Here is a 22,609-nt window from a genome sequence, read left to right as displayed (position 1 = left end):
TTGATGGCTGCATAATATTCCATGGTGTATATGTGCCACATTTTCCCTATCCAGTCTATCGTCGATGGGCATCTGGGTTGGTTCCAGGTCTTTTTCTTTACTTTGTCCTAATTTTATTTGAAACTTCCACCATCCCTGTCCTCATTTTTCCTTTTAACGAGTAGTTACAGAATAAAGGCAGTATGCTATACACAGCCACAGAAATAAAAGTCATAGGTGAGACTATCCCTCCCTCTGAGAGTATTTAGTGTATTTGAGAATCTTAAAGGATATAGTAATGCCATTTTTAGTAATTACTGTATATATGTATGTCCAGGATTATGTGAAAACAGAAAAGAGGAATAGTTCTCACAGGCAGGGGAGTGTGTGAAAAGGAGGAATTAACAACTAAGCCGAGTAACCTAGGAGTAAGCCAGACAGGGAAGGTTGTTCTAGACTGAACTGTTTGAGCAAAGGCAAAGAAGATGTGAAAGCATGGCAAGAAAGAGACTTCAGTGGTTCCAGAAGGGAGTCAAGTGTTCCTGTAGAGACTGGGAGAAATTGGAAACCAACTTCAAAAAAAAAATATTTGTAATCCTAGGTATTTGAGACTATATTTTGAAGGTTAAAGAAGAGCTATAGGAAACTGGTATAACAGATTTGGATTTTAGAAAGTTTACTCTAGCAGAATATAGAGAATGGGTGATAGAGAAGTTAGACTAATGGCAGTAAACAGTTGGGAAAAATTTTCGTTGTAAATTCTTGATTGGTTATTCTGTAAGTAATACATTTACTTCCAGTGTACCATAGATATGTCTGAAGGTCAACAAGTAGAGTGTTCTAGCAGCTTAACTATATTAGACATTTATTTCATGGATACCAAGAATATTTAAATATTTTGATTTTTAACTCTTAAAAAATTACAGCTTTTAAAATGAATATACAGTCATGTGCCTTTTAATAACAGAAATTCATTCTGAGAAATGCATCATTAGGCAATTTTGTTGTTGTGCAAACATCATAGAATATACTGATGCAAACCTAGATGATGGTATAGCCTGCTAGACATCTGGGGTATAACCCATCTCTGGTATACCTTATTAATCCTAGGGTACAAACCTGTACAGAGAATTACTGTACCAAATACCTTAGGCAATTGTAACACAAAGGTAAGTATTTGTATATCTAAACATAGAAAAGGTATAGTAAAAATATGCCATTGTAATCTTATAGAACCACCATTATATATGCAGTCCATTGTTGACTGAAACATTGTTGTGTGGTACATAATTATATGTATATTTTTCTAATTCAGAAATAATGGCTTTATTTAGAAACTAAACTACTCCTAATACTGATACTTTGGGAGGCAAGGTGGGAGAATTACTTGAGCCCAAGAGTTCAAGACTAGCCTGGGCAACAAAGCGAGACTCTTTCTTTACAGAAAATAAAAATTAGCTCTGCATGGTGGTGCAGGCCTGTAGTCCCAGCTACACTGGAGATGGAAGTAGGAGGATTGTTTCTGCCTGGGAGGTGGAGGCTGCAGTGAACAGTGATCATGCCACTGTACTTGCAGCCTGGGCAACAGGGTGAGACCCCATCCCTAAAAATAATAAAAATAAAAGATAAATTAACAAATACCATAACTCCACTCATTCAGAGTTACAAAAAATGTTGGAGTATATGTCTCCATAGCTAAATCTTTGCATTCATCTTTATTCACTTAGAATATATTTTTACAAGTGTAATTAGTAGCACTAGGCAAGTATTTTGCATTTTAGAAATATATTTTAAGATTTTTGTTATATCACCAAATTGCTTCCAGAACTGGTATACAGTTTGCATTATCTTTTTTTTTTTTTTTTTTTCATACAGAGTCTTGGTTTGTGGCTCAGTCTCCAGTACAGTGCTATGATCGCAGGTCACTGTAGTCATGACTTTGTGGGCTCCAGCAATCCTCTTTTCTAAGCCTCCCGAGTAGCGGGGACCACAGGCACATGCTACCATGCCTGGTTAATTTAAAAAAAAATTTTTTTTTAGAGATGGTGTCTCACGGTATTGCCCAGGCTGGTCTGAAACTCCTAGGCTCAAGTGATCCACCTACTTTAGCCTCCCAAAGTGCTGAGATTATAGGCATGATATATTCATTCCTATAATATAAGCATGTTTAGGCCAGTTTATATTTTAAACAGCAATTGATAGCATTACTATTTTACTACAATTTGGTGTACTCAAAAATACACTTTTAAAAGCGTCCTCAATCTACTATTTCAGTCTTTAAGTTCCCCCCAACAACTTCACCATGGAAAATTGAGAGAATTGCATAGTCAAATCATTTGTTTCCATACCCAGGTTCAATAATTATCAAGTCATGACCACTCATCTTTACTTTTAAAATTTATTAGTTGAAAAAAATGCTGATATACAGTATTGGTGAAAACGTAGAGAATGATTACTACTGTTGTAAGTGAAAATTTGGTAAATTCGTCAGTATCTAGGTAAAGTTGAAAATGAGCAGAATTTATAACACCAAACTTCTACTTCTTGATGTAGGTATGCTCTTACAGTGAAATTCATATAACTAAGGAATACTGTGTAAGACTGCTGTTGCACATTCATTACAATAATGTGAAAATTTCAAAACCTAAACGAAAATTTGTAATAAGGTTGATAAAGTATGAAATATTCACGATATAACATTTATTAAAAATTATGCAATAGACCTTAGTATGGATGTCTCAAAATTATATTTGATGCAAAGGCAGTTTCCCAAGGATGTATGCAATCTGAGAGCACTTATATATTTTTTTCTAAAGCTACCCTTAATATGTATGTGTATGTGTGTCTGTAAGTGAAAGGCATAAAAATTAAGTTGAGGATTTTTACTAATATCACAATAATGGTTGACTCTGGGAGGAAAGGGCAGTAGGTTGGTAGTCAAAGGGGATTTTAGTATTATCTATAATAGTAATTTAAAAAAGTAAATATGATAAATTGTTAATAGCCGTTAATTATTGGTTATAATTGATATTTTGTATTCTTTGTAATCCTTTAGTTTTTTTTATTTGTAATTAATTTAAGATGGTTACCTTTTATAGGATGCAGCTATGAAAAGCTTTAGGTATTTTGGGATTATGGGACATTTTTAGGCTTAAGGTAGAACTGATATGGGGCTAGAGTGCAACTGAAATTTTAGGAGAGCTGCAGTACCAGAAGGAAAAAGAATATAAGCAGGATAATAGGAGGTTGTTAAAAATAAATACTCCTGGGCCAGGCACGGTGACTCACACTTGTAATTCTAGCACTTTGGAAGGCTCAGGTGGGTGGATCACAAGGTCAGGAGTTCAAGACCAGCCTGGCCAATATGGTGAAACCCATCTCTACTAAAAATACAAAAATTAGCGGGGTGTGGTGGCAGACACCTGTAGTCCCAGCTACTCGGGAGGCTGAGGCAGGAGAATCACTTGAACCTGGGAGGTGGAGGTTGCAGTGAGCCAAGATCACGCCACTGCACTCCAGCCTGTGCGATAGAGCAAGAGTCTGTCTCAGAAATAAACAAACAAATAAATAATAAATAAATACTGCTTATTTTGATGTTTTTGACAAAGGTAGTCATATTCTAGAATAGTGGATGAAATTACTGGTCTTACTTCTTCTCTGGTATCACTTAATGCCTGATATGCAGCACCTTTATTAGCTGTCATTCAACAAATATAGGTACTTTGTATACAGGTGTGTATAAGGCATACAAGAGCCTTACTCTTGTGTTAGAAAGTGGTTTTGCTAGGCCTTGGCCTTTTAATTCTTGGCTGTGTGAAAATACACCCAGACTTGGCTGGGCACAGTGGCTCATGCCTATAATGCCACCACTTTGGGAGGACAAGGCAGGTAGACCACAAAGTCAGGAGTTCAAGACCGGCCTGGCCAAGATGGTGAAACACCATCTCTACTAAAAATACAAAAATTAGCCATGTGTGGAGGCAAGTGCCTGTAATCCTAGCTACTTGGGAGGCTGAGGCAGGAGAATCTCTTGAACCTTGGGGGAGAGCACGGAAGTTGCAGTGGGCCAAGACCACGTCACTGCACTCTAGTCTGGGTGACAGAGTGAGATACCATCTTAAAAAAAAAAAGAAAGAAAAGAAAATACACCCAGAGTTTTAGCTATCCAAAGGTTTTTTTGTTTTTTGTTGTTTAGTATTGCCAGTACTATGAAAATTTATTGGATCTGTAAAACTTTGTGCTTTCATTAGTTGCATCTTTCAGCTATTATGCTTGAATTCAGATTGAATTCACACTGTATTGCACGTGAATTTTCTCTACTTATTATATAGTCGACCCTAGAACAACACCAAGGCTAGGGACACCAGCTCGCAGCTTGGTCAAAAACTTGTGTATAACTTTTGACTCCCTCCAAAGTTAAATAATAGCCTACTGTTGATCAGAAGCCTTAACAATAACAAATAGTTAATGAACATCTATTGTATATATTATATGTGTTATATATGATATTCCTACAATAAACTGGAGAAAAGAAAATGTTATTAAGAAAGTCACAAGAAAGAGAAAATACAATATAGGATGAAAGTAGATTATTCCTGAAGGTCTTCATGTTGAATAGTAGGCTGAGGAGGAGGAAGAGGAGGGGTTTGTCTTGCTGTCTCAGAATTGGCAGATGTGGAAGAAAATCCACATGTAAGTGAACTCATGGGGTTCAAACTTATGTTGTTCAAGGGACAGCTGTATATTAATTTTAATCCTGAACTTGGTTCTAAGTTTTTAGAGTTTGGATTGTATTCCAGGTATATAAATGGACAGAAATTCAAGGGATTATGGAGTCACTAAATATTAGAGCATAAAGAGGTTTTCCGGTAAATATCTCTACCCCTCATTAATTTTTAGATGAAGAAAGTAAAATGCATCAAAGCTTAACAGCATGTGGAGCATTTCTCATCTAGGCCTTAAAAATGATTTCCAATTCAGATTTGTATATTATCAGTTTGACTAAATACTGGATATAAAAGCAGGTACTCTCTATGTTGTAATGCTTCTGACAATTTATTTAATCTTTTCCTTCTCCCATTTTTGAATTTCTTCTCCTTTTATTAACTCAGCCTGACTAGCAACTTGTAAAATAATATGCCCTTTTCCATGTCAGAACATGATTTTATTATATAGCCATATAATAAACATGTTTTCATTGAAATACTTTTTCATAATGTAAATTATATTGAGTATTGTAAGTTAGGTGAGGCTTAAGGTTGGATCTATAAAACTTTGGTTGGAGTATTGAAGATAACATTAGAATACACTGCAGCCTGACCAACTGCCACCAGATTCACCATCTGATACAGCTGTGTTACATTATCATCTGTTATTTCCCAAGCTACAGTTTCCTTCTCAAATTGTGGCTAAAGCCCAACATTTGGTGATTGTTTTCTAACCACTTCAGCACTGATCTTTGATCCTATGGCAAACTTAAAAGTGCCTTTTTTTTTTTTTTTTTTTTTTGCCAATAATATGACAGAGTTGTATTGGGCATCATCAGCAGTAACATCAGACTTTATTTCAGTGAATAAAGATGAAACAGCTGCTTTATTGTCCAGCTCAGCTCTCATGCATTCAACAGAGGATCATAATATTTTTCAGCAATTTTTCTCTAACTATATATTTTTCTGTGCCTTCTGAATATGCTATGGATATCTTTTGTGAGATAAAATACAGAGATTTTCAGTATTCTTCAAAAAAGTTGGACTATTCATATTAACATGTACATAATCAGTTTGTAAAAGTATGTTTCTAAAAATATTTTATAAGGATAACTTTATAAGCATTCTTTTCCATTTTTTGAAATCATAATTTTCAAAGTGAATTTTAATTTTAACTTGCTCTTTCCATATTAGTTTAATACTTCTTACTAAAATGGTTTCTGGGTACTTACAGGCTCTTTGGTTTTTACTTAGAATTTTAATTTAAAATTTAAGTGGATAAGCGTTGCTCTGTGTGTGTGTGTGTGTGTGTGTGTGTGTGTGTGTGTGCGCGCGCGCGTGCGTGAGAGAGAGAAATTTAAAGGGTGGGGTGCGGGGAGAGATGACTGGAGAGAGGGAGAGATTGATTGTTTTAAAATAATGAAGTCTCAGCCCCAACTTCTGAAGGACTGTCCTCAGTATTGCCCTGTTTAACCTTTGCTGCTTAAGAAATAGTGACTAATTCAGTTTTTCATTTTGGCTCTTTCCAGCAACCTGTGGTAGCTGTTCCTCTTGTTATGCCAGTTTGTAGAAGGAAAGAGGATGAGGTGTCTATTGGAAGTGCACCCTTGGCAAAGCAACAGTCATATCAGGCCTCTGAATATGCCAGCAGCCCTATAAAAACAAAAACAGTAACAGGTACGTGTCAAATACTGTAACGGGATTATGATTTTACTCCACTTTGAAGCTATTAAGTTAGCATCCACAATTTCATGGATGCTGGCCAAAGACATGAAACTCCTCAGGTCAAGACAAAGAACTTTATTATCCACAGCATTAGTCACAGTATTAGCATTTTCTTGTGTTAGTGCCCTGAGCTCAGTTCTCCGTAGATGGCATGAAGAGTGTGAGGAATTCTGAATTTAGGGAACCTGAACCTTTTATAATGGATAGAAAGCATCCCTGCCCTTTTAACCAGAGGGAGGCACTATATCTCCTTTGCGAGGGTGTAAGGAAACTTGCCTTTTGCTCAGACGCAGGATCATATTTCTGCCTTTTGAGGCTATTCACTATGCAAACATCCTTAAAAACACAGTAGGGAACAAAGACACTCACTACCTCTACTCATAGAGAATTGTCTCTCAATGGTATGTTCCTTCTTTAAGTGAATTCCTGAAAACCACAGTACATCTTAATCATCTTTCCTCCCCTTTCTCTCATACTCCCAGCTAGATCATCTGTGCAAATATAAAGTGTAACTATTCTTCTATAAAATTAATTTATTTTCTTTTGTGTAATAAAAAAGAATTTTACATATATAATTTGGCAATATATAATAAAAGAACTTATGATTTTATTTTGTGATTTTTTTTTTCCTCCTTAACCTCTAGTTTTTATGATAATTGGCCACTTTTCTTTGGATAATTTTATATCTTTTCTTCAGCTTTATTTCTTACAACTCAGATATTCCCAACCATATTGAAAGAGGTTTTATAGTTTCAGTAAGTCAGAACCACTTATCAAGGCTTTTATGGGCAAGACTGTTTTAAGTGCAATTGAAGGCAGAAATATTAATAAGATGATCCCTACACTGAAAGAATTTAAAATACGATCATATATATGAGGCAATTCAAATTAGCATTTGTTGTATTTTAAATCATATTTAACAACCAAAATGCTGAAATAAATTTTCGTCATATTTTATACATAAGTATTATTTTGTGCTTTATTATTTTTCCTAAATATGACATCAATTATGTTTATTTTGTGGAATCATTAGACTTCTGCCTGTGCATAACCACAAACCTTTTACTTTGTTGAGATTTTATCAATTGACAAAAATTCCTCTGCCTCATTTTGTATCACAAAAAGATTATATAATTTGAGTTTTGATTATAAAATTAAATATTCTTTCCTCTAAATGCCATGTTAAGTTTAATACTTTAGGTTTTACATAAAGGTTATAATTGAGCTGGTAATTTACATAAAGATTTTTAAACATAACTTTTTAGTTAAGAAATGCCTATTAGTGAAAATAAATGGTAAGAATTACCTTACATGCATATAAACCACATATTTAAAATAATGGTTAAGGATAATTAATAGTGACAGAAAATGCTTATAATGTAAATGAAAATAGATGATATAAAACTATATAGAATATGTGATTACAGATTTTAAAATGCATCTGCATATGCTTGGAAAAGTTTATATGTAAACTCATACCATATCACTTATCAATTTATAAATAATATCAGTTGATCTGAGAATTATTTTGCTTTATTATACTTTATGTTTTTATAAGAAATTCATAATTTTTAGTGAGGGAAAATAAATAACAAAACCTGAAAACATAATTTCTCATCAATTATTACTTTATAAACTATGAAAACATAACACATTGTTTTTTATTTTAAATTATTAATATGAACTGTGGTTCTTTCCTTTAGAATAAAGGATAATTGTGTATTCTGTCTTTGGCGCTCTCCCACCTTTAGACCTCTCAGATATCCTACAGGTAGTCTTCTTACAGATAAGGACATGTGTATTTCACCAAATACATATTCTTATTTAAGCTTTCATAAAAATTAATAGACATCCAGCTAATGCTTGTGATTGCCCTGCTTGGTGACTGTGAGCATTTATAGAAGGTAAAAGACCTTGAGGGTGTAACATTTATTGTTTATGAATTCTGTTTCTTCCCCCTTGGGTGCCCACTATTTTTAAATTCTCTGGTGAACTTGGCAGTGGTACTCCCTTTTCTTGAGAATACTCTGTGCTAAACATTTTCTTTACTTAGAATTACATTTTAACACTATTTTTAAGGGATACAGTCTAAAAAGGATGCAGTCTTCTTTTTTAGATTAAAAATAGATTTTATGATTTCTTAGAATGTATACATACATCTAAATGTAGTTATCACTGTTTTAATTATTATTTATATTACATCATGAATTGTAATGAGTTTGTTAAGGTAGTCATAGTTTTTTGCACATCTGCCTACCTTTTTTGGTTGTTGGTTTTATTTTTTTTTTAACCATCTTAGCCATTTTCACTAGCAATAGATATAAATCAGTAGCATTAGGTATAATCACATTGTTGTAAAATGCACATTTTATTTTTTAACTGCATGTTACAGTGGAGAAATGTTAGTGTTGTTTATGCCTAAGCTCTATTAAAATTATTTTAAAATTTTTTATCATCGCAGCCTATGATCCAATATTGATTTTAAGTTCATCCTCAACAAGTTATATAGTGGTTTTGACACAGAAATACTAAGACCTGCTGATATTGCACTTGGTTTGATTTTGCTTTTCAATTTTTCAGTAAGAAGCCGATCTTTTCCTCTTTCAAATTCAGTTAGTCAATGCTAAGTGGCTGGCTGCAGGGGGACATGTGCTTGCTGGCTGGAAATGCGTTGACAGCAGAATGCCACTATTTTAATGATATAGTCACGTAAGGGCATACTAAGCCAGAATAAAAACTTACTGTTCCACATGAAGATAATTTATTATCACAGCATTGTAAATAATCTTCCAGAGAATCTGTATATCCTTCAAAACAATGAAACCCCTAAAAGCTATGACATCTGTTTACCGTAGGTTTTGAAATTTATAAACCTTAATTTGGAATTCTTGATGAAAATGTCTGTAATGGAGATGAAAACTTAAAAAGCAGAATACTCCATAAATGATACTTCTCTAAAAGATATAAACCATTTTTATCTTATATGTTTATATATTACTTCTCAAGTCAACATAATAAGTACAGAGTTTAATAGAAGTCTTTTAAGTTTTAGACTCCTTGAATATTGCTAAGATAATAAATGACATGTGATAATGATGTGGATTTAATAGATAATGCTGTGAATTCAAAGGATAGAACTTTTAGCTTCTGGCCATGATAGAGTAACAGCGTTTAGATTTATATTCCTACTGTAAACTACTAACTGGTCAAAATATATGGGGAAAATCCCCCAGTTTCTGGACATTGGACAGCAGTCAGTGCAGCAGTGTGATTCCTCATAGCAAGGAAACAAAGGTGAGTGCTAGGATTTCCCTAGATTTCTGTCTCAAGGCACATTTCAGAATACAGAGCAGGATAGGACATCTCAAACTGAGCTCATCAGTCTTTCTGAGTTATAGAGACAGGAACTGAAGTTTAGGGAGGCAGAGAGAAATAAAATTCCAGAGATGGAGGAAGCTCTTCAGAAAAAGAGCTTCTGTTAGCGACAGTAGAGTTCTTGAGAATTTGCTGAATAACAAGACATGAATGCATGAGATGAAACCTCCCAGGGTTTGGCAAAGAATAACCTAGGAGTTGTGATCTTAATGATTCCCACTCTTACACAGGGCTGGAAGGCATTAAGTTCCTATTGTCCATCGTATATAATTCTCAATGGTTATTTAGGATATTCAGTAGAGACCAGAAGGACTATGCCTCAAAAGTGGGCTAAACTCTATAAAAGCTACCCTAGACTCACCTTAAGCAAGCTTGTAAATCAGCCTCTGAAGGAAACAAAATAGCAAGTAACTGTTACTATTAAAAGGAGTACAGTACTATTATAGCCCAACATCATTAAAAGGAATACAGTAAGTTCAAGACATACAACTTAAATATAACACTGCCAGACATTCAATCAAAAACTACCAGATGTGCAAAGAAGTGAGAAACTATGACCAGGAGAAAAACTAGCCAATAGAAATAGGCTGTGAAATGACACAGATGATAGAATTAGCAGGTATATTAAATATAGAGACAGGAACTAAAGTTTAGGAGGCAGAGATAAATAAAATTCCAGAGATAGAGGAAGCTATGCAGAAAAAGAGCCCCTGGTAGCAACAACAATGGGGCTAAAACAGATATCATAACTATGTTCAAGTATTTACAAGAAGTTGGACACATTGAGGAGAGAAATGGAAAATATATAAAAGAGCCAAACCCAACTCTAGAGATGAAAAATAAAATATCTGAAATAAAAATTCAATGGAATTAGATGTAGAGTAATAGACATTGCAAGAAAAAGAGTTTAATGCAGACACAGTGATTGAAGACATAGTGATAGAAACATGCCAAAATGAAGCAAAAAGAGAAGAAAGGAAAAAAATGTACAGAGACTTATTGAACTGTGGGGTGATAATTAATTATGGTTGTGAGGGTAGGGCTCACTGAAAGTTCACATTTGACCAGATACTTGAAGCAGGCAAGGGAATGAGCCATGTGGATATCTGTGGATAAATGATTTGGATACACACACACACACACACACACACACCCACCCCACCCCACACACACACATATGCATAAATGATATACTGTAACCCCTTCATTTTATAATTAAGACTATTGGGTCAAAAAGAGGTCAAACAACTTTTCCAAGGTTAAAAGATATTTAATGAGATTTTTTTAAAAGTTGAAATTGCCAGAGTATAGGTACTTTATGATTATTTCCTTCTTTTGCTCTTTCTTTTATTTTCTTTCTTTCCTTCATGGCATAGCCAGTCCTGCAAATCAGGTCTATAGAATTTTTGTTATCTACTATTTCATCTCTAATACCTAATATATAGCCAGCGAACTTTAGTGCCTTTTTTTTTTTTTTGCCAAGGAATTACTCTAAATTTGCAGCCCAGTCCCATAACACTAAGATAGTCAAGGATTTTGCATCAGAGTTACCAAGATGGATACTACTAAGAAATACCTTTTATGATGGTATTTCATAATGACATTGATGGTTCCACCTTTCTTTACTTGGGTGCCACTTCACTGGTTCATAGTTAAGTTCCTGGATAAGACTCAAAAGTGAAACACTACTGTTGGTATAATTTTTTCATCCTTGATATATCTGTAAATATATTCTAGAATGCTGATGCTTCTACCAAAATAAAAAAAACATGGTCCTTCAGATGTTCCCATTTTTGTCAGGCATATGGAAAATCTATCTCTTATGCCTAGGTTTTCAAGATAATTAAATATGGAAATCTTAAAATCTTAAAAAGTACTTTGTTTATATTACAGAAAATAAAAGGTTTTAGATTATTCCTTTTTTTTTAAGAATCTTTTTTTAGAGAAATGAACTTTGGTTATTGAGTAGAATTTTTCTAATTTTTGTTTTTTTGCTGACCTAATTTCAAGATGTAATATTTTAAATTTATGCCAAAATTTACTAATATGGTTATATTGTTTAGGCTTAAGTTTGGCTGAGAATATCGGACTACTCTAAATAACAGTGCTTTGAACAAGATCAAATTTTTGTCTCTCATTTGAAAGTTTAATAGGCATTCTAAAGCTATTACAATCTTTCAAGATCAAGAAGTTTTTTATTCTAATTTGAGTGGCCTTCATTGCCAGCCTTGCCTGCAAGTCTGCATTTCAGTGAGCAGAAATGTGCTTTCTGTCTCATTAAATACTACCCAGAAGTTGCACACTCCATTTTGTTTATGTACTCTTGGCTTAGAAGCTAGTTATGTGGTCCTATGTAGCTGCATAAGAGGTCTCACAAATGTAGTATGTATTATTTAAGGCCATGTACCTGACTATGACTTGTACATTCTAACTAAAAGAAAGGGAGAGTGGATAGTAGAGATTATTTAGCTGCCCCTACCATAGTAACTTAAAATGGAAAGTCAGAAGCTGAATTTTGGAAAACAAAAGAAAATATAAATATTTTCCTTTTAGTATGAATATCACAAGACAAAGCTGGTTAAAAAAAATGTTTAGTGTTGCTTAGATTTTTCACAGTAAGAGTTACAGACTTGGGAGTCATCAACATATGGATGATAGTAGAAGCTACAGAGTGGTTAAGATTTCTCAGGAGACCATACACAGCAGGATGAGAAGAGAGTGCAAAATTAAATTCAAATGAAATCTTTTATGAAAGAGGAGAAGGAGCCAATGGAGGGAGTTCAGAAGCATCATTATGAGACAATAGGCAACAAAGCTACATGTATATATGTGACATAATTGCAAAGAGTTTCAAGAAGAAGGTGGGTATGCATGATATGCGGTAGAGTCATCAAGAACAATGAGGCTGAAAAATAGGCTGTTAGTCTGAGGTTAGTTGGCCAGAGGTGCTTTAGTTTTAAGGAATGAATGAGTTGAAGGAGAGACAACCTATGTATACCAGTCTTTCGAAAAATTTGACTATATAGTCACTGGGGTATGTCTATAGCAGTAGAGATGTAAAGAGACGAGGAGACAAAATTGGAGATACCACAAAGGCTCAGGATAATTTATTACAGTGAGATCACAGTAAGCAAGATATAAAATCCATGCATAGATGTGAGACTTAACCATTCAGGAAAAATCACCTCTTCTTTAAGATAGAGATAAGAAGATAAGACTATGTATCATTATAGATCAACTTAGTTATTTTTATTTCCACAAACAAATATTTAGGTGGGACAAGTATTGTTTTTCTTGCACTATTTTAGAGAATCTAAGAGATCAAAAAATGTATACTTTTCTCAAGACAAGCCTCGTATTTTTCTCATACAGAGAACCAGTTTTTCAGGTTAATTTTAGAATGCCCTGGCTGAGAGGAGGGGTTCATTCAGATGGTATTTGATGATTAATTCCAAGAAAACATTCAGCTTGTTAAGCAAACCAGGTTTATTGATTTTTTATTTATAAATGTACTGTACTTTATTTAATATAGATATAATGTCCTATCTTCTTGGAGCTTTTTCTCGAGAGACTAGCAATTATTTACCCAGATAGAACAACAACAACAACAACAAAAGAGACTAGCAATTATCCCACATTCAATTTTTATAAAAATTATTGGTCCTTCTTTGGCTCACTTATTTCTCCAGGATTATAAAGCAGATTTATCTGTGTATGGTTTCTTCTAATATGTTCACATTTTGCTTTCTATTTTTACTTTGAAGGTAGAGCATAGACTTCATTAAATTTTCTCAGAAGAGAAAGCTTTAGAAGGTAAATTATTTTAATGTGGAGAAATTACTTCTATACCTTATTGGAGTTCTTTGACTTCTATTACTGTTAGCACTACCTCACTCCCTTTGCCTTTTGAATATTCAGGCCCAAACCTGGAACAAAACAACAAAAAGCGGGTAGGGAACAAGAACCCCTACCCCTGTCCTAAAACATTGTTTCCTGATTTCCTTCAGCTCAGCTGAGGCAGACTAACCCTTCATTAAGAGCATTACTGAATACTAAGAAGGAATAAATTAAAACAAATACAGCAAACATAAACTATTTTAAAATAGTTAACTTTATAATAGTAGTCTTCAGTTGTTTTTCTTAGTGCACTCCTATCAGTAATTTTTTGAGCAAGCATCCATAGTAGTTATTGATTTATACATTAAATATATGTATCACTATTATGTAATAAAGCATGTACGATTATTTTAATTTAATTAATATTTAAATCTTATTCAGATAGAATTTTAATGCTTCAATAATATTTCAGTGGGTGTAATATTGCATGGTATTACTTTTCTTTTTGTTTGAGGCAGAGCCTCACTCTTTCATCCAACTAGAGTGCAGTGCTCAATCTCAGCTCACTACAACCTCTGCCTCCCGGGTTCAAGCAATTCTCCTGCCTCAGCCTCCTTAGTAGCTGGGATTACAGGCTCCCACCATCATACTCAGCTAATTTTGTATTTTTAGTAGAGACAGGGTTTGACTGTGTTGGCCAGGCTGGTCTCAAACTCCTTACCTCAGGTGATCAGTCTCTCTTGGCATCCCAAAGTGCTGGTATTACAGTTCTGAGCCATTGTGCCCAGCCTGTGTGGTATTACTTTTTAAATATTTATTTAATACTTTGTTATGATAGCAACTTATAAGTTTAATTTTTAATTAAGTTTATTCCATTTGTTGTTTTTAATGGCTGGCATAATTGGAAAGCTGCCTCATTGCGATACATGATATTGAAGAGGTGAAAAGGGCATTATTGACTGTATTCAGGATACTTATTTTTCAGTCCCATCTGTTTTGCAAAGGTTGGCCGACATAAGGCTAGTAAATTTTTATCTTCCTCATAAAATGAATTATTTCAATTTAATGGGATAGTGTTGCCTTTTTTAATTCAAATAAATTTGTTTTGTCTTTAATCCATATGTTTGAGTGTGTTTTACAGGAATATTTGTGAAGTGTATATATAGATTATAAGTATTAATTCAGTTAAGAATAAATAATAAAATTTGTAAACCTGATTAACTATGCCTAGTAAATTGTAACGTGCCACAGTTAACTGAAAACAAATGAAGGATTAAAGAGCCCTTGTCAGTTCTTTCTTGTTGAGTGTCCCTCTTCCTTCTTATACTTAATGTAGTTATCTGTGGCCTTCTGTCATGCAGAAGGACTCCGATGATGGTCTGCTTTACTAAATATTAATAAACTGTGGCTGGGTGCGGTGTCTCTTGCCTATAATCCCAGCACTTTGGAAGGCCAAGGTGGGTGGATCACTTGAGGTCAGGAGTTCGAGATGAGCTTGGCCAACATGGGGAAACCCGTCTGTACTAAAAATACAAAAGTTATCTGGGCATGATGATGTGTGTCTGTAGTCCCAGCTACCCCTGAGGCAGGATAATCCTGCCCAGGAGGGGAGGATTTAGCTACTCGAGAGGTGGAGGTTGCAGTGAGCCAAGATCACACCACTGTACTCCAGCCTGGCCTACAGAGCGAGACTCTGTCTCAAAATAAATAAATATGTAAAAATAAATTATATGTGTTTCTTAATTTTAGATGAAAATAAGTATAAGTAGATATTCTCATATTTTTCCCCAACACCGCTATGGGTGTTCTTGTAGTTTTCTGCACCACATTTTTTTGGAGAACACTATTGTGTTGGAATGTTATTTGAAAGTTTAGTATTATGTAGAGAAAGCTTCCCATGTAAGGTTCAGATAAGAGTATCCTGTGGAGCAGATTGAGTGTGCAGTGGTTACCAGCTTGTCCAGTGAGACAGAACACACTCATATGCAGTTAGTTGTATGATGCAGACTTATGACTGTACTCACAGATAGGCATCAAGGGACAATAGAAGCCTAGGATTTAGTGTGATTTGGTTCCCCCAGACTCCAGAAAGCTGCTCAGATTAAATGGTGTCTCATCTGTGCATGCTGCACTTGAGCTACACCCGAAGGTTCCTGGAAAACATCTCTCTCTGGGTTTTATATTCCACAGTGATATGACTTGCTGGCTAAAGCATTGCAGTGTACTGTTTCTATTCAGGACTGGAACAGAACTTGAGCTGTTGTGGTCAGTCCCTTCCTATCTTAAGATGTTGCATTGTACAATTTTTCTTAAGAACTACAAGTGAAAAAAGGAGGAGAACTGGGTAGTCCAAGGCCACCAGAGAACTGTCCTGCAGGTCCCAAGGAGCCAATTTAAACTAAGAAAGGCATTGGCTGAGATAGTGAAAGAAATCTTTACTCCTTCTGATCAGAGAAGTAAAAAAAAAAAAAAAAAATCAATACCATCTCCAAATCTGCTGGCTCAGGAAGAGAATATCAATGGGATAATGACCAGTGAATATGCTAATAGAAGGACTGAAAGCCAGGTGAGCTAGGAAGGCAGTGAGGTTGAACAAGTAAGCCTGAGAAGAAGTAAGCCTGAGAAAGAGGGGAACAAGCCTCATGATATGCTTAAAGCATTTCGAGATTTATGCAGGCTATGTAATGATGTTGCTAGGGCAGGGCACATACAACTACTAACCTATTGGCCTGGTTTTCCTTAAATTAAAAGGTGATTTCTTTACTAGCGAATAAACATTCCTAAATTAGAAAGGACTTTCCAATTGCAAGAGATAGAAACTACATTGAAATGATTTTCAGTTAAAAAAAAAAGTTGCAGCAGACTATTTATTGAATCCCATAACCAAAATGGTACAGGCAAAGATAGATCTTTTCTTTGGAATGACTTAGAACCAGAGATTCCACACTATCAGGACTCCATCTTTTCATGTTGGTTTAACTTTCTCTTACTGAACATAGATTTCTTGACACAGTTTTTTACATGGCTGGGGTATCTCTGAACTCACATACTTAATTCTCTATAGTCAAAGAGAAACAAGTCTTATTCAGTACCTATTGAAAATGTAATTGAAGCGCTTTGGGAGATCCAGGCAGGCAGATCACCTGAGGCCAGGAGTTTTGGACTATCTGGCCTACAAGGTGAAACCCCATCTCTACTAAAAATACAAAAATTATCTGGCGTGGTGGTGCATGCCTGTAGTCTCAGCTAATCAGGAGGCTGAGGCAGGAGGGTCGCTTGAACCCGGGAGGCGGAGGTTGCAGTGAGCTGAGATTGTGCCACTGCACTCCGGCCTGGGCGACAGAGCAAGATTGTCTCAAAAAAAAAAAAAAAAAAACGTAATTGAAGAGGATTTTGCTTGACTGTCTTGAATCATGTGCCTACATCTTGCACAGTCACTATGGTCAGGAAGGTTAAGTACTATGATTGGCCTAGTGGCAGCCCAGGTTGAGTCATGTATTCACCCCTGTGTTCTGCGGCATGAGATAAAATGGCAGAAAAAAATGCAAGAACAGCAGAAACATGCCTCATGAGGATAACTCCAGCTGTTCCAGTTTGTATCTACTAATTTTTTATTTTACAACTAGTCACAGTAGGTTTAAAACACATTACTATTTCAATAGGAAGATGGTAAATCGATTATGAAGGTATTGGCTACATGAACTAGGGAACAGAGGAAAAAATATAAAAGGAAAAGACATGAGATGCATGAGACAGATTGCAGACTTTATAACAGGCTTTGTTTTCATTTTTTTAAATAGAGTTTATTCAGCTGAGGAAAAGGAATTAGGATATGTTTTTGTTTACGTAGTTTTGAACAATACAGTTCTGCTTAGCACAATTTATTTTTCAACTTCATCTGCTTCATGATAAAGAATTTTTTCCCAAAGAGCCATTAATTTGAATTATCATAATATGTGATTTGAACTATAATGTCACTTAATTTTAAAGTTCTTTGAGAACGCATTACAATATTAATAAGTAAACTTTTTTCAAATATAGAGTTCTTTGGAAATAAGTATAAGTTATTCTAGTTTTTATACAAACTGGCAAGAATTCAGCAAAATTGAACCAACTTGATTTTTTTTTTTTTTACAGTCTCTTCACTCCCTTTTAGCAGTCAGAACAAGATTATAGCTTCCAGATGAAATTTTGAATGTCACATAGTGATGACATATATTTTCCTTGTTGGCTCAGCATGAGATGCAATTTTGCATGCCATGTCACGCTGACTTGCAGAATCCAAAAGCCATTATTTCCCGAGGGGCTTTCAAGAGTGATAGTATTGAATGTAGTTTTTATTTTGGTGAAAAGTCTCAGGCATTATTGCAGTTCTGTGGCAAGTTGCTTAAAGCTTTGAATATTATCTAACTTTTAGAAATTAAAAATAGTACCATGTAAAGGTCACTTTCTCTTCAAGTTATTGAAATTTATATTGCCAAATACAGTTGACAAAAAATGTAAATCAAAAATTAGGAAGGTGTGGTAGATAAACCAGTAGCCTAGGGACCAAAACACCTAGGTTTTGATCTTAACGCCACCCCATGTTAAGCTAACATCACTCAGTTTTATTTTCTTCATGTATAAAATGATGATAAGTGTATTCATCAATACCTCAAGTAAAGTAAGATGTGAAAGTTCTTTAAAATGATAAAACACAATTGAGAAGGTGAAGATCACATTTTTGATGTTTGAATTTTAAAGGGAAAGCTGTGGACTTTAAAGCATGGCGAAGCTTATTTTGACTAATAGTTTCTAGCCTTGTGGTAAAATTTTATTCTTTCTTTTTTCCTTTGGATCTTAATCATCTGCAAGTTGCTTTAAACCCCAGTATATCAATGCAGATGCCTACATAATGAAATTTATTTCACACTGATGATCCGCCTTCTTTTCTAGGCTTGCCTAGCTGACCTGCTTTGTTACACTGCTCTTACTTTTTCTGTTTTTTAAAGGTGCCTCATATCTAACTGCCTACACATCTCTACTTAGGAATTTTATGGGGTGGGGGAGCCTAACATGTGTTGTTTCATCTGCTTCCTAAATTTAGACAACTGTGTACCTCTCACCCACCTTAATACACTATGATGGTGAAGGCTGAGACTTGGGATTCATCCTTAGTCTCCCTTTCCCATCCATTCCACTTCCAAGTTATATCTTGAATCTTTTTGTCTGTTCATATGCCACAACAAATGGAGCCACATCATTTTTTTTTTGTGTAGAGTAATGTAAGGATATGCTAACTAGTCTTATTGGTGCCATTCGGTGTTGTCCTCTGATCTCAGTTACCTCAATTCATTGTCCACATGGCAGCAAGAGTCATTAAAAACTTAAATTAGATCATGTCATTCCCTGCTTAAAACACGTTAGTTGCTTTGTATTGTACTTAAGATATAACCCAGACTTCTTACCATGCCCTACAAAGTCAGATCTTCTCTAATCTCTATCAGGTTCTCCTGTGGCATCTTTTGTCATTTTTCCTTACTTGGGTCCTGTTTCATTTTCTTATATACTTCATTCTTTTTCTTGCCCTGGGATCTTTTGCGTATACTGTTTCCTGTTTTCATTGTTTTTTTTCATAGCTGTGTGCTTTTCATACTGCAGGTTTTAATTTAGATGTTCAATAAATAAACCTTTCCTATACCCTAAAATAGGTGTGTGCCACTCACTCAGGATTCTTTAACACCCCTTTCTGTCCTTAGAACACTTACCATGTATCCTCTTCTTTTTTTTCTCTCTCTCTCTCTCTAATTCTTTAGAATATATGTCAAAGGCCATATGTGACTTGTTCATTTTTGTTTTCTCAGAGTCTAACAGCCATTTCTGGTATTGAGCAAATATGTATTAAATAGTTGTTGCATGAATCCATAACCTTTTTCTTTCTTGTTATTTTTAATTAGGGATGTAAAAGTCTCATTCTTTAATCTTTTAGATCCCTGTTCTTTAATTGATTTAAATTGATGTCCTATAACTTTTCATATCTGTTCTGGTTTCTCAGAGATAGATATCAGATATTCAGGAAGAGTTAGCAGCTCATGGTACAATTTCAATTGGTGTGCATAATCTTCCACGGTATTCCCACTACATCAGAAATTTCGATATATTTTAAAATGTTGAATTATTGTAAGAATAGTCCAAGTAAAATTCAGGATATTAAGATAAAATTTTGCCTCTAGTCAGTGTTCTCCACTCTGTGCTACATAGGTCGGGAAATTCCAAGTAGTATACGACATGGCTTCTGGTATGATGAACTTTAGGTTTTAACTGGAGAGAGAAAAGTAATGTACAGCATAGTAGACTTTAGAGAACTGAGGAACTGAGTGGAAGGAATCATTATTATAGATTTAAGGAATTAGGTAAGTTTTCATTGAGAAGACCTTAAGGTGGGTCTTAGATAGGATTTTTAACGATCAAGAAGGTGCTTTCATTTGGATGGGAACAGCAGAGATAAGACACTGATTGGAGTAGAGTCTTTTAAGTAGTGGGAAAAAAGGTGAACAGAGATTCAGAGAGTCAAGACCAGCTTATACAGGGCTTTGAAAGTCGGGTAGAGAACTTTGGCTTTCTGAGATTCATTCTTGAGTAGTATCCTACAGCTGAGAATTGTCTGTAGGATGGACCTAAAGGAGGGAGACCCTTTTCAGAACTGTGAGTAAATCTTTATAGTGATGAAGATTGTCAACAGATTGATAGCCAAGAAAACAAAGAAAAAAGTACAGATTTAGGTTATTTTTGAAACTAAAAATGTTCTTTTTTTCTTATCCTTTAAAAGAAGTATATGTAAATTTATGTTTATTTCTTTTGAGAGATTTCAAATGATTTTTAGGATCATAAATGCTAATAGCTTCTTTTTCATACTCATACATATGTGGTTTAGAATGAAGTGAGAGGTCATCAGTGCTTCTACAATTGTTGTGCTTTCTACATTATGGTAAAATTTTTTGTTACCCATCTATTTCTTTCTTTATAATGTGAGTGCCTTAGAGATGTGACCCCAGTCATACCTTTTTGTTTCTCTGTGACCTAGCACAAGTAGGCACTCAATTATGCTTATTGAATTGAACTAAGCAACTTTTCCATAGCTCATAAGTCTTGCAAGAGGCCAGCATTTTCCTTTATCTCATTTTGAAGTGTTTTCCAATCCACATCAACAGAATTTAAGAATATGGTATAATAAGATTCACAAGTTGGCATCTGTTTGACTTTATTCCTGCTATACTGTTGAAATTTTAAAAATCTTTTTGTGATCTTCTAAAGATGTGAGGAAATGGGGGATTGCAAGAAAGGTGATGAGGATAAGATTCCCTTCTGCTATGTTCTTTAACCCGTATTCTTGCCAATACTCTTTTCTTCATGGACTAGCAATGAGGACAATATGGCTGGCCCAGATAGAGCACTGGGAAGAGGGTTGGAAGGGGAAGTAAAAAAGACAAGAGGAAGCCAGATCCTGTAGGGACTTAAAAATCGTTTTAACAACTTTGACTAATGAAAGTGAGCAAGGGCCGGGTGCAGTAGCTCACACCTATAATCCCAGCACTTTGGGAGGCCGAGGTGGGTGTATCACAAAGTCAAGAGATCAAGACCATCCTGGCCAACATGGTGAAACTCCATCTCTACTAAAATACAAAAATTAGCTGGGCGTGGTGGTGCGTGCCTGTAGTCCCAGCTACTCAGGAGGCTGACGCAGGAGAATTGCTTGAACCCGGGAGGCGGAGGTTGCAGTGAGCTGAGATCGTGCCACTGTACTCCTGCCTCTTGCCTGGCAATAGAGCGAGACTGTATCTCAAAAAAAAAAAAAAAAAAAAAAAAAGTGAGCAAGATGGGATGACATTTAAGGGTTTTGAGAAGAGGCACAATAAGACCTTTTTTGGCTATTTTACCAATATTAATCTTGATGCTGTATTGAGAATAGACTGTAGGGAGAAAAGTATAGAAGGAGATAAGCCAGGTGCCATATGGCTCTTGGCCATAGTGTATGCCTGCAATCATGGTAACTCTGCTAGGTAGTATTACCAGAGGATGCAAGGTCAAATTCAGGATCAATTTTGAGGTAAAGCCAATCAGATTATAGTAATTTTCAAGATATGTGATGTAAGAGAGAGATGTCATTTTTTTTTTTTACTTTAATGTAGCAGCCAGAAAGGTGAATTTGCTGTTTATTGAGACTTGGAGGATCATTAAGTGAAAAGTATAGGGGCTTTTGAGAAAGAGACTCAGAAGTTTTGGTTTGGCTATATTAACTTTGAAATTCCTATTGAATATCCAAATGGAGATATTCAGTGGGCAGTTAGATAAATAGTCTGGAGCTTACAGCCTAGATCCAGACAATTCCCTGGAAATAGAATCCTCATAGAGAATACTTAAAGCCATGACATTGAGTGAGATCATCTAAGAAGAAGGTGTTTGTAGAGAAGAGAAATAGCCCAAGTGCTGAACCCTTGGACATTCCAGCGTTTAGTGGTCTGGTGAATGAAGAACTAGCAAGAAAACAGAAAGAGCTACAACTGAGGTAGGATGGGAACATAGAGATGATAATGTTCAGAAAGAAGTGAAGATAGTGTTTTGAGGAGGTGGAAATGATTAACTCTTTCAGATTCCTCTAATAGGTCAGTGTTAAAGGCTCTGAAAAACTGCCATGGAAATTTCAGTGACTCAGCATAGAAGAATTCATTTTGTTTTCCAGGAAAGTCCATTACTCTGTGCACAGTATGATAGCTCTTCTCCAAGCAGTGAATCCGCCACCTTTCATTTAGCTACTCTGAGGATCCTTAGGGCCTCAGATTCAGAAAAGAGTTTTAGAAAGATAGAGATTTTGCTGGTGACGTATCATGAGTTCTAGAGGGCAGAAAGGAGGAGATTCCAGTGTTTGAAGTGAGAGATGAAGTCAGATGGGGGTTGCAAAGATCTGTTTAGTGATGAGAATCTGGGTGATGAGGGGTATTCTTAGAATT

General features: G+C 35.2%; 1 protein-coding gene across 1 annotated transcript in view; it reads left to right on the top strand.

Annotated features, from left to right (window-relative positions):
* The window catches only part of VPS13B (vacuolar protein sorting 13 homolog B), an 823,218-nt gene that overhangs the window by 356,744 nt on the left and 443,865 nt on the right, over positions 1-22,609 (top strand). Inside the window, exon 21 of the mRNA XM_032247702.1 lies at positions 6,174-6,362. Within this exon, the coding sequence (XP_032103593.1) occupies positions 6,174-6,362 (189 nt within the window). The remainder of the gene's footprint in view (positions 1-6,173; positions 6,363-22,609) is intronic.

This window comes from Sapajus apella, unplaced genomic scaffold (assembly GCF_009761245.1).
Source record: "Sapajus apella isolate SASKATOON/1434 unplaced genomic scaffold, GSC_monkey_1.0 scaffold3, whole genome shotgun sequence".
Classification (NCBI taxonomy): Eukaryota; Metazoa; Chordata; class Mammalia; order Primates; family Cebidae; genus Sapajus; species Sapajus apella.
This window is presented reverse-complemented; position numbering and strand designations above follow the sequence as displayed.